The following is a 13,041-nucleotide window of genomic DNA, read 5'->3' on the forward strand; positions in this document are numbered from 1 at the left end:
ATAGCAAAAAAAAAAAAAAAGTGTAAGATTGCAGATGAAAAAGGGGAATAGTTTTTGAGCAGACAGCTTTGCATCTACCGGATGCTCTCAAAGCTCAGGGCAGTTTGGCTGTTCTGCACTTTTGTGAGGAAGTCTCAGGAGAGGCATCTGTACCTCCTTTTCAAAATGTTTGAATTATCCTCAATTAGACTCTCTCCTTGCTGCAAGTCCTGTTTCACTTCACTGGAGGTTAATATACCACATCACATACGGGAGCAGGAGGAATCCAGACACCGGTAACAGCCACGGCGACTCTTGAAAAGCTGTGGCTCCTTTAGATGTGCTCTTCTGAGCCTCAGCAGTGAAACTGCTTTTCGCTTGACCCCCCTGCACCCCCAGGGCTGAGCATCCATCACTGGGGAGGCTGAGGGGTGGGGGCTGCAGGGAGGCTGTAATTGTCCTTGCTCCCAGCAGGGCTTCCTGGGCAGATTGAGGGTCCTTCATGGCACAATTGGCACCGCCTTAGCTTGGGAGCAAATTGCCAACATCCACTGGATCACAGAAAAAGCAAGAGAGCTCCAGAAAAACATCTACTTCTGCTTCATTGACTATGCTAAAGCCTTTGACTGTATGGATCTCAACAAACTGTGGAGAATTCTTCAAGAGATGGGGCTACCAAACCACCTTACCTGCCTCCTGAGAAATCTGTATGCAGATCGAGAAGAAACAGGTAGAACCGGACATGGAACAACGAACTGGTTCCAAATTGAGAAAGGAATACGTCAAGGCTGTATGTTGTCACCCTGCTTATTTAACTTATATGCAGAGTACATCATGTGAAATGCTGGACTGGATGTAGCACAAGCTGGAATCAGGATTGCAGGGGGAGTATCAGTAACCTCAGATATGCAGATGACACCACTCTTATGGCAGAAAGCAAAGAGGAACTAAAGAGCCTCCTGATGAAAGAGAAGAGTAAAAAAGCTGGCTTAAAACTCAACATTCAAAACACTAAGACCATGGCATCTGGTTCCATCACTTCATGGCAAATAGATGGGGAAACAATGGAAACAGTGACAGACTTTTATTTTCTTGGGCTCCAAAATCACTCCAAACAGTGACTGCAGCCATGAAATTAAGACACTTGCTCCCTGGAAGAAAAGCTACGGTCAACCTAGACAGCGTATTAAAAAGCAGAGACATTACTTTACCAACAAAGTTCCATATAGTCAAATCTATGGTTTTTCCAGTAGTCATGTATGGATGTGAGAGTTGGACCATAAAGAAAGCTGAGCGCTACAGAACTGATGCTTTTGAACTGTGGTGTTGGAGAAGACTCTTGAGGGTCCCTTAGATAGCAAGGAGATCAAACCAGTCCATCCAAAAGGAAATCAGTCCTGAATATTCATTGGAAGGACTGATGCTGAAACTGAAACTCCAATACTTGGGCCACCCGAGGTGAAGAGCTGATTTAGTGGAAAAGACCCTGATGCTGGGAAAGATTGAAGGCGGGAGAAGGGGACAAGAGAGGATGAGATGGTTGGATGGCATCATGTCCCAGTGGACATGAGTTTGAGTAAACTCTGGGAGTTGGTGATGGACAGGGAGGCCTGGCGTGCTACAGTCCATGGGGTCACAAAGATTCAGACATGGCTGAGCGATTGAACTGAACTAGCTTGGGACTGAACTGAACTAGCTCAGGGTGCAGAATGACAGGTCCAGGGTGTGACTATCTTCACCAGAGAGAACTTGCTGGGTCTGGGCTTCTGAACTCCAAGGTGGTGCTTGGTGGGGCTGGGGCCACACCATCTGGGACACTCCAAATAGTCTCACATGATTCCTGACTTCAGAAATTACAGGAATATAGGCTGCTTAAGAGGCTTCCTTTGTGGCTCAGCTGGTAAAGAATCTGTCTGCAATGTGGGAGACCTGGGTTTGATCCCTGCGTTGGGAAGATCCCCTGGTGAAGGGAAAGGCTATCCACTCCAGTATTCTGGCCTGGAGAATTCCATGGATTCTATAGTCCATGGGGTCGCAGAGTTGGACACGACTGAGCGAGTTTCACTCACTCACTCACTAGGCTGTTTGAAAAGCATGAGAGGTGTGGGGAGTCATCACAAAGTCTCCCTCAATCCTCCGCCCCACTCAAAGCTCACTTTCCCTGTGAGGTGACCGTGTGTGCATATGCGTGTAACACACCCCAAAGCTACCGGGTCAAGATTAAGATGGGTTAAGATTCTGAATTTACAAACAAAATCTAAACAATTCCAGGTTTGTGAAATCACCCTGTAAATGCACACATTTAAATAAAAAGCAAAACCAAAAGCCTTTACTTCATCTTTTATTTCTTATAATTAATGGCTAATGAAAGCAAAAAATAACTGTAGCACCTACTATTTTAAGATAGCAACTGTAACTTAAGTGCTAACCTACTCTATGAAACAGGGAGCCATCCCTCAGGGTGGTAGTGGGTGTTTATTTAGGTTTCCCAAACCCAGTGACTACTAATCAATTTTATCACTGATTACAGGGAAAAAAAAAAAAACCAAAACATGTCATTATTATTCCCTGTAGCTGGAAAATTCCATAAACAATTTTGTCCATGTACACAGTTCCTTGACTCAAACCAGAAGACAGCTACCAAAATACCCAGAAGTACGGTTGTCAGAGAGGGCCCAGCCGCTTCTAAGAATTACCTGGAGGAAGGCCAAGGGGCAATGCAACGATATGGGGAGTGTGCACCATCTTTCCAGAGAGCAATGTTTACTGGAGGCTAAGAGATCACGTTTATTCTTTAAAAATGGTAAATGGATCCTTTCTTCCTCGTATGAAATACAGGGAACCCCAAAACCTAAGGCATGATTTAGGAACCTCCACTGGCAGAAGCAGTTAGCTGATAGGAATTCTCACTGCATACACACCCTGGGGGTGTGTGGCCCCATCCCCGCGGTGTGCCCCAGGGAAGCGCTTGGCACACTAAACCTCACCGCCCTGAATGTCTCAGTGTGAAGACTGAACGTCCTGCCCTGGACACAGAAGGTCTGAGAGTCACCAACACTGTGCCAGTCCAGTGCTGCCTGCCCCTTATCCAGGGAAATGCCAGCCAGAGGTAGCGGAGCTGGTCTTTTATGGGCACGAGTCCGATTCTTTGAATTTAACTTTTCTGGCTTCACCTTTTTGGTTGCAGTAATTCCACCAAGTTACTGGTTGCGCCTGTGTTGATGCAGCTCTCAGACCCTATGGCACCTGATCTCAGATCACAGCAAACAGCGACCCAACTTCCCGACTGTGAACAAGCGCTTCCTGTTCCCATGAGGCTTCCTGCCCCTAATCTAGTTTCTGGATATTCTGGTTCTTTTCCTTCTTTGTATATTCTTCCAGTCGAAGAAGCCACTTTGCCCAGTACTGGGAGCAGAGCTCGGCATCCATGAAATGTGGGTGGGCAGGGGACCCGTTTTTGTAGGCCACCACGATCAAGCCACACTGAACCTAGGAAAGAGCAGGGCGATTCCAGAGTTTGCAGCGGCACCAGGACTGAGGCTCGCTCCCTTCTCACTCCAGGGCAAGCCCAGAACAAAACAATCAGCAGTGAGAGCTCCCACCTCAGTTTCTAAGATGGGCTGATGATACACAAGAACAGAAAGATGAACATAAAGAACCCGCTGTGATCATTGAAGAACTATTAACAACAAAAAGCCCAGGAAGTGGGGAAAGTGCTCTGTGAAGTGCAGAAGGACAGAACAGAGGAAGAGGTCAGATACACACAGGACAGAACTTGAAGGCGCTATGGCCTGGCATGGGCAAAGCCTGAAGCAAGCCAGGCTCTGCATCCTGACCTGAAAGCTGTAGTTGGCGTCATGGTTCACGGCACCGACATACGCCACGACTTGCAGTGGGTTGTCAAATGTGTTTCGGATGAAAGGCTTTGGCTTCTCTGATGTCTTCCAATCAATCACACAAAGCTTGCCCCTAGAGAGAAACCAAAGGAAGCCCTTGAAGGTGACAGCTCAAACTGAGACTCTGTTAGGTTAACCCTGTTCTTACTATAGTTTGCTGCTTGTCACGCAATGACTATGGCTTCCATTGCCCCCAGTTCCAAGCAGACAGCCCTCTTGAGCTTTCCTTGGAACTGAAGAGGTATTGAGCCCCTCATTCAGGTCAGTGATGAGGTGTGAAGGGGTTGACCACAGGGCTGCAGTGAGGGCCCAGGGCCAGGACTGGGAAAGTCTCCCCAGAGAAAGCCTCTAAACTTTCTAGGCTTCTCTTTGGACCTCCACAGTTTAATAGTTGACAAGGGAATTGAAACTACATCTGCTATTATCTTAGTTGATTTTGCTTCAAATGTCTATCAGAATGAACCACAACAGACCAGCAGCAAAGTCCCCATTGTAAGGGACCAAGCATCATGGCGCCTCAGAAAGCAAACCTGGAGCTCAAGTCCATCAACACTTAAAAGGTACCAGCAATATGTAGAAATTCAAATGAGAAGACCTGGTTCCTGTCCTAGAAGTTTACACACAGGGCAGGGATATATTACTTTCTATTAGGGATCTTAGGGAAAAGAAAAAGTCCTGCCACATTTTTTTTAGTAAAATAACTAGTACATTCCTTCCTCTCCCCTATCCTGGTAGGGTTTTACACTTGCCAACCGCACGTGTCAAAAGGACTGCAAGGCGGATGGGTTGAGAACCAGTGACCCTCAAGCACTCTTACTGCTCTGCCTTGACTTCAGGTTCAAAACCAGCTGTTCAGAGGGAGATCCTCCTGTTAACATAGCCCTGGAGTTAGAACCTATGCAAGGTATTTATAAAACCAGGCTAGAGGAGCGCTATCTAAAAGAAAGAAAATGTGAGCTATACACACCATTTAAAATTTTCCAGTAGTTACATCCAAAAAGAAACAGGTAAAATCTTAACATTTTATTTAACCCAATATATCCAAAATATGATCATTTCAGTATATAATTAACATTAAAAAGTTGTTAGTGAGATATTTTACATTGTTTTTTGTGCAAACTCCCTGAAATCTAGTTTGTGTATTTACAGCGCACGTCAGTTTGGACCAGCCCCAGTCAAGTGCTTAGTGGCCCATAGGGCCCACTGCTGCCCTACTGGATGGTGCAGATGTAGAGGTAACACATCATCTTTGGAACTGTTTTCCATTCTGTAAAGCTTGACAATCTCTGCAAACGAAGAGAGGCCCTAGCATCCCCAGGGGGCTGCCATTCCCAGTTCTCTCGATAAAATCAAAATATCCTACAGTATCGACTTCTGCCATGTACCACTGTTTCCAGAAATGTACTATAACTTATAGAACTTAATATTATGGAAAAAAAATCTTAATAGTATAAACCCAAATTAAAATTGCAGTAAGACAGTCCACAAATAGCTCTTTAACAAATGAAAAGGTGCTTAGCCTAATTTATTTTGAAACGCAGACTGGAATGATGAGACACAGTGTTAAAACACCCGTTCCCTGTGACCCCGCAATTTCCCTTTCAGGTCTGTACCACAGAGCAATGGTTTGATATCCCGGGTGCAAGTGACAAGTGCCTGGAGAATTTAAGAACTATTCGTGCCCAGGCCTACTTCAGATCGACTGGATTTACTCATATCTCATAGGTTGCTCACCAAAACAAACCAATGAACCTGTGCACCTGCCGAAAAAAACTGTCCAGACAGAACACAAGGAGACCTGGTTACTGCTACAGTTTGTAACTGTGAAACTCTAGAAATAACCTGAGAGCTCCCAATATGGAAGTGGATACAGTTCATTCATACTAAACAGCAGTTAAAAAGACAGAAGAGGGTCAAAATAACAAGGCTAACACTTTCTGAACAGATAGTATACATTTTAAGTACTGTACCAGGAATGTCTCATTTAACCTCTGTAACAAACCTGTGAGGTAGGTACTATTATTTGTCCTATTTTACAGATGAACAAATGGAGGTACAGAGAAGCTAAGTAAGTAGCCCAAAGTTAAGAAGAAAACCCAGAAACCAAACTCAGGCAGCATGTCTCCAGAGCCCAGTATCTTTTAACCAGAGTTCCAAAGGTTACACTAACAGATTTTGCCCCCACCGTCTTTATTGCTCACATGCTTTTTTGGGGAATATGGATATCTGCAGATTATATCTACCCTTGAAATCTGGAGTAAGTGGGGAAAACAGTAACAGCAGCAATTTAAAGATCACAGGAAGTTTTAGTGAGCTCAGTGTTCCTATGCATGTCAAACACTGCATGGAAGCCTTGAAGAAAGTTGATTTTCAGGGCCAATAGACCAAGGTGTCATTTTTAGACAAACAGGAAAAACAATGCAGGAATCAGATTGGATCTTATGGCTGGTACCTTGCCTGAGGGTGGGGGGCGGGCGGACATGCTGGAAAACAGGCCATCCTAGCCATACTGGACAGTTACATCTTTCCTCCGCCAAACACCCTGACTTGGGCACTTAGATTGACAAGGATGATGTGGCTCTCACCTGATGTGACTTAGCACAGGCTCTACCTTGAAGCAGGAGTTGAGAGGAAAAACTAGTGCTGGATGGGAACCATGCGTCCACCCAGAATTAACTCACCTCCACACTTGACGTGAAAAATCAAATATACTTACTGATAATCAGCCACACAGTCCAGCAGACCCACATACTGTAAGGTCTCATGTTTAACCGCACTTTCCAGGGCCCGCACTCCACTGATGTCTTTCAAAACATGCTGCACACTTTGGATGTAGCCAGATTCAAGGAGACTTTCATCTCTTTCTTTTAAGTTCCCCTGGGGTGAAAGTATGCTTTCCAAGGCTTCATGAAACTGCTTCCCTTGTAAAAACATGTCTGAAAAGAAAATCAGAAGAAAGGGACAACAAAAAAATACCCCAAACAAAGCTAGTACTAAAGAACAAATACTCTATAAGACTCTGAAGAGTGAAATTAAAAATCACATGAATTTCCTTTAAGTGATAACCTCTAAGAAACCGTATTTCGGCCTCCTGTGAAACCTAAGAACGCACTTTGAGAACAAAAGGGACTAGAAGAGCTTAGATAATACAATGGATTAAAATGAAGCATTTCTAGTAGAATTAGGCCAAAGCTAGAATTGAAGATTTGGGGGCTGCAGGACCATACCTAGTGAATTCACAAAGCACTGTGAATTTTAGAATTCATTTAATGTAGGTAACCAGTAAGTTAACCAGCTGTGACAGTTGTTAGACATTTAGAGAACTGCACTTGTTTATGGTTCTTTTTACAACCAAATCTGACTTATGAACACTGGTGGAAGCGTCCTTTACCAATAGGCTTAGTGACAGGAAAGGCATGAAAATCAAGGCATGCAGGGATTAACGTTGTGGGGCTTGGGGGAGGGGAGGAAAACATGACATTCTGCACCTGCGCTTGCTTTTAGGACGAGAGCAGCCTGAGATAGTGGCTCTGTCCTCGTTTTTTTTTCCTCATACACTTTTAAGTTAAGAAAAGAGGACACAAACATATTCAACAAGTGCCAGATATATTATATATTCACTTGACTCTTGATTAAGGGAGGAAAGACTCTTGATTAAGGGTGTTGCTACGCTAAGCACTAAGTTTGGCACTTTCAAACTTAACTTTCAAACACAGCAACCTGGCAAGGTAAGGCTCTTCACCCCCATTTTAATGAGGCCCAGGCAGTGGCTATTAAACTTCCCAAAGCAAAAAGCTGCATGGGCCTGGCCTCAGAGTCCATGCTCACTCCAGCCCATCACCCAGTAGAGCAAGAAGAAAACTCAGGGGCCATCAGGTAGCGTGACACACAGAAACAGAGGAGGAAACAGACGTGCTTGGAGACACACCCACAGAAAATGGGGAGTCATCTCAGCTAATGAGGCAATGTCGAACCATAGTACCTTTGCCAAGTTTTTACAAAGATTTTGAAAGGTCAGTTCTATTACTGGCAAAAAATGGAATTGCTCTGGGGACACAACTTAGAAAGTGAAGTGAAATTCAACTGAGGACCTAAGTTATTCCACTCCAAATTTACCTGGCTTAATTGGACTTATCATTACATAAAAGGCCTACACATGTTTAAGACTTATGGAATTAAAACCCAGGGAAAAGAAGTGTAGTTTTCATCTACAGATTAGCTTTAATGAAGCAGAACACAAACATGTTAAAAACAGGAAGGAGAAAAACGGCTTTATCAAGAGCCAAGCTAAGAGACAACCCACTCTCCAGTGCAGTCTTCACCCCTGGCGAGCTCTTCACATGTAAGGTGCAAGGCAACAAACATGAGGATCTGGGTTACAGGATCCCTTAGGATGGTAAAGCTAAGAACATTAAACATGATTCAACTTGTGAAAATAAATTTTAAAAGATTTAAGCATTATTGCAGATAGCAATTAAGTTGGAGTGTTCCTTGAATAAATTGAAGGAATAAAAGTGCAGTGTTTTCAAGTCTTATATTAACAACAAAAAAATCATGAATCTCCTATATTCTAACTGACAAGCATGGGTATTTTAGAATTAACAAATATTCAATGTAGTAAAACAAAACAAAAACAAAAAAAACGGAAAAAATAAACCCCAGCTTTCCCACTAGGATCAACACAAGTATAAATCAAAGTCAGACTTTCTTATCCTCTGCAATCTTCAAAAGGTAAATTGGTGCTTGGGAAAATGGCCCTATGTTCTGGGTCTTTTTTTGGTCACACTGTACAGCATGTGGTATCTTAGTTCCCTGACCAGGGATGAACTAGCGCTGCTGCAGTGGAGCCACTAGACTGCCAGGGACGTCCCTTCCTGCTCTTTTTCTTTCTTCTTTATTTTGGGCCATGACATGAATCTGTATGTGACTGCCCCATTATTAAAAAAAAAAAATTAATTCTGCCTGTTTAAGGTTGATCCTAAATTGACGGAGAAATCATATCATAGTAATCTAGATCTATAAAGTTGACTTCATGGAGTCAACCAGTTTTCTTTCTGCCTGGGATATCGGGGTGGCTCAAACCAAACAACTCGTCTCCTTTATCAAAGAGCCAGCAAAGTACTTCCTTCCTTTGTGCCAAGAGCTACAGACCTAGGTACGCAACATCCCAGCAGGTTTCTTAGATTCCCACAAGCTGTTTCTGGTTTAAAGAGAATAAAACAAAACAAAACTTTCCATAGGAAACAATGTCCATTTTAAATTCTAGTGTTTCAGATAAAAAACTTAAAATGCCATTAAAATATTTTTTAAAAATGCTGCTTGTTTAACAGGCTGAGAAATTTGGTTGTTGTTACTAATTAACCACGTTAAGAAGGTAGTCAGCCCCAGCATGCAGTCCTTGGCTGAGGCAGCTGAGGAATTTATATAGCACTTGACCATTTTCGCCATATCCAAACGCCACCTAAATACTTAACATTTTTCCTTTAAAACACATATGACCACAAGTTTAATGTGTTATGCATACACATATCTTTGTTCTAAGATGCCTCAAAATAAGTATTACTCCTGTATTAAAAATTAAAGTGCTTCTGGACCAGTATGGGTGCATGTCCTGCACTCTGGGAAGTGCGGACTAAAGGATGCTCAGTGCAAACTTAGCTTTAACAACTGTGATCCTGCTGGGGAGCAACGAATTCACCTGTACTAACGTTCTCTTCTTTCATCTTGCTTTTGGGTGGAATCTGTTTTACAAAAGCTATTCTCCTTGGTTGTTCAAGTTAGTGAGTTAGGACAGGAGTTGCAGGCTCTGAACATCTACCTCAGTTTACTAAGATCTAAATACAGATCACACATTCTGACTTATTGCGTCTTTAAATTTATGAGTCAGTCACTGCTGATAAGCAGACCAAAGGGGTTACTAGATTCTGAACAGAAAGCCTAGCAACAACTAGAACTCCATTATGTGATGATCGACTATTCCATTAAAAAAAAATAAAACAGGAAATTCTAATAAAGTCTATAGCTTATAAAACAAATGAATTTTATACATCTTTTAGTCAAAGTATTTATCTCTGCTTTATCTGTAAAATGGGGATAATGGTATCTGTGCTTCATAGGGTTGTCATGATAATGAAGTGAGTTATAAAAAAACGCTGTTAATACTATTATCTGAAAGCAGCTCCTCCTTAGCTATAGGGGTGCCTTCTACTCTGGGAAACATAATAACTGTTAAGAATCAGGATTGAGAAGATTACTTGAAGTATATTCGGCAAAGCCATCCTCTCCTAGTTCCAGAATCATGCGCTGCCTCCACTTCTCCAGGTAGAAAGTCTGTTCTGACGTCATGGTCTGCTGCAGGACTCGGGTCACGCTTGGTATCGCATTCCTTTGCAAAGGGATTTTCAGAGGAACTGGAGGATCCCTTGCTGGGTCTGGTTTTATGCTTTTCTCTGGATTGAACAGAGGAAACCAGTTTTGTGGAACTCCTGCTTCTTCTTCTTGCTTTGGGGCCTTACTCTTACTCACCGGTCCATAGAGTAAAGCATCTTCCTCGAACAGAGACTGTGGAGTCCGAGCATGGCCTCTGAACGACAAGACAGACCTGACCAAATCAGAGTATTTTTCCTGGTCCACTTGTTCATAAGGGTTCACTCTTTTTTTCCGGCCACACAAATAAGAGGAAGTGGAGAAAACAACACGGGGGGCTGCTTCTACAAAAAACCTCTTTGAACTCTGAAGCTGTCTGCAGACGGTCTGAAATACCTCCATCTTTAGACTTTTTTTCACTTCCCTCTGGTATACTTGTAACGTTGAAGGCCTTTTTAATTTTTGCTTTCCTATCAAAGAAAAAGTGGTGTTAGATGTGTTAAATGTTTGAACTATCAAAGTGAAAGCTGCAACGGTATGATATTGCTCTTTAAAATTGCATTCAATAAGTTTTTCAACATGTTTTAAACAGAGAACAAATGACTCCATATTGGATCTATTCTTTTAATTCTAACCTTAGTTCCCTGCCGGGGCTTAATGTGGGCTTTGCACCTTTTGTAGGAGAATGTTATGCCTATAGCCTGGAATATACAGGAGGGCCCATTCTCAGAGTTCTGATCTTTAAAGGTATTAACACATTTCCAAGCATAAAAAGTTACAGAACAGAAAATAATTGTCTTGTTTGAGGTTTTTAGGAGCATTGTGACCAGACCTCCCTGGGCAGCTACAAGAACAAAGGATTCCTGCACCAAGAAGTGTGCAACAACCAGTGACATGCCACTCCTCTTTTAGGATAAAAGGAGTCTAAATTCTAACTCTGGAAAAATGGCTCTTTGGGGCACTAGTCCACCATCCTCTGGGTCTGCTGGCTTTCCAGATAAAGCTGCTATTCCTTGTCCCAACAGCTTATCAGTCAATTTCTTCTCTTGTACTGCAGGTGAGCTTGGAATTGGTACCATTTGTACAAAACTACTTTTGAAGGACCAGCATTTGTTAAATGTGAAATAGCAGACAGCTTGGGACAACGTGTCCCTAACACTCACTATGGTGCCAACTGCCGCCTATGAAGGGAACTCTGTGTGATACAAAGAAACACAGGACAGGACGCTAGAGAGGCCTGGTGGTCACACTTAGCAGTTTAACCACTAATGCCTAAACATCAGATTTCTGGGGAAAAAAAAATTTTTTTTATTGGAGTATAGCTGATTTACAGTGTTATATTAGTTTCAGGTGTAGAGCAAAGTGAGTCAGTTATACATACACATATATCCCCTCTCTTTTAAGATTCTTATCCCATATGGGGCACTGCAGAGTATCGAGTAGAGTTTTCTGTGCTTTACAGCAGGTCCTTGTTTGCATATGTGCTGTGGTGTCCGACTCTTTGCTACTCCATGGACTCTCTAGGCAAGAATACTGGAGTGGGTTACCATTTCCTTCTTCAGAAGTAGTGGGGTATGTGTCACAACCCTTTCAAATTGTGGTGCTGAAGAAGACTCTTGAGAGTCCCTTGGACAGCCAAGAGATCAAACCCAGTCAATCCTAAAGGAAATCAACCTTGAATAGTCACTGGAAGGGCTGCTGCTGAAGTTCCAATAGTTTGGCCACCTGATGTGAAGAGCGGTCTTTCCAATAAGGAAAGATTGGGTCTTTCCAATAAGACCCTGATGCTGGGACAGATTGAAGGCAAAGGAAGAAGGGGGCAAGAGAAGATAAGACGGTGAGAGAGCATCACTATCTTCACCGTCTGAGCCACCAGGGAAGCTCACGTCACCAACTTGATGGGCATGGATTTGATCAAACGCCAGAAGACGGTGGAGGACAGAAGTCTGGCGTGCTGCAGTCCACCGGCTGGGCTGCAGTCCATGGGTCGCAAAGAGTCGGGCACGACTGAACAAGAGCAACAATATGTCACTCCCAAATCTGCCATTTATTCCTCCCCCCTTCTCCCCAGGTAACCATAAGATTGAAAACCAGACTTTCTGAAAAGCAGCATGGAGGGAGAGCTCTCATCTAACCCCTCACACCCCCTACAGTGGGCGCCGCTAGGATCCATTCAAGACTGGGCACTCGCGCTCCCGACCGGTCTGAATCGCCAGGGGCGGTCAGTAGGGCCCCGCCGCCATGTACGCGCTTCGGCGGAGCCCCACAGGACCAGGCCGGCGGCGACTCCTCGCGCGAGAATCACGGTAGGGAACAGCCGGCAGGGAGGTACCTCAGAAGCCGGTGCCCCTCCGCTAGCTTCAGCGCGCGAACGTCTCCGCGGACCGGTTCTTTCGTCCGTCCCGCGCTTTGCCCTCAGGCTACGCCCCGCCCAGGCACGGCGGCCCCAGCAAGCACTGCGGCGCTCATGCCCCGCCCCTATCCCTGGTCGCCCCCCAGCTCCGTGCATTTTCCAGCGTTCTGTGGGGAAACCCTCCCTCCGGCGGGAGCCCGGGCGCCTCCAAATCGCGCCATTTCTCTCTCGCGAGATCTCGTGACGTCAGAGGTCGTCGCCATCTTGGGCTCTGGCTGAGTAATAAATTCCCCCGGCACAGGCGCGCGCACCCTTTCTTGAGACGCGCCTCGCTGCTAGAGTCCCTGGGTTTCCGCGTCCCCAGGGCGGCCCTGCGGTTGGCGGCTTCCGGGTGGCCCGGAGCGAGGGTAGGCCCCCGCGTCGCTTCTTTGCCCGGCTCCAAGATGG

General features: G+C 44.5%; 2 protein-coding genes across 2 annotated transcripts in view; one reads left to right on the forward strand and one right to left on the reverse strand.

The window, feature by feature from the left end:
- Positions 1 to 2,280: 2,280 nt before the first annotated feature.
- Positions 2,281 to 12,760, reverse strand: MGME1 (mitochondrial genome maintenance exonuclease 1). The gene is made up of 5 exons (XM_010862581.1): positions 12,574 to 12,760; positions 10,130 to 10,711; positions 6,592 to 6,811; positions 3,816 to 3,948; positions 2,281 to 3,468 (listed from the first exon to the last, which is right to left on the reverse strand). The coding sequence occupies exons 2-5, from the start codon at positions 10,641 to 10,643 to the stop codon at positions 3,307 to 3,309; spliced, it is 1,029 nt and encodes a 342-aa protein (XP_010860883.1). The 5' UTR covers positions 10,644 to 10,711; positions 12,574 to 12,760; the 3' UTR covers positions 2,281 to 3,306.
- Positions 12,761 to 12,904: 144 nt separating this feature from the next.
- The window catches only part of SNX5 (sorting nexin 5), a 24,640-nt gene continuing 24,503 nt past the window's right edge, over positions 12,905 to 13,041 (forward strand). The window contains exon 1 of the mRNA XM_010862583.1: positions 12,905 to 13,001. The gene's annotated coding sequence lies outside the window, so the exon portion shown is untranslated. The remainder of the gene's footprint in view (positions 13,002 to 13,041) is intronic.

This window comes from Bison bison, unplaced genomic scaffold (assembly GCF_000754665.1).
Source record: "Bison bison bison isolate TAMUID 2011002044 unplaced genomic scaffold, Bison_UMD1.0 scf7180017864484, whole genome shotgun sequence".
Lineage (NCBI taxonomy): Eukaryota > Metazoa > Chordata > Mammalia > Artiodactyla > Bovidae > Bison > Bison bison.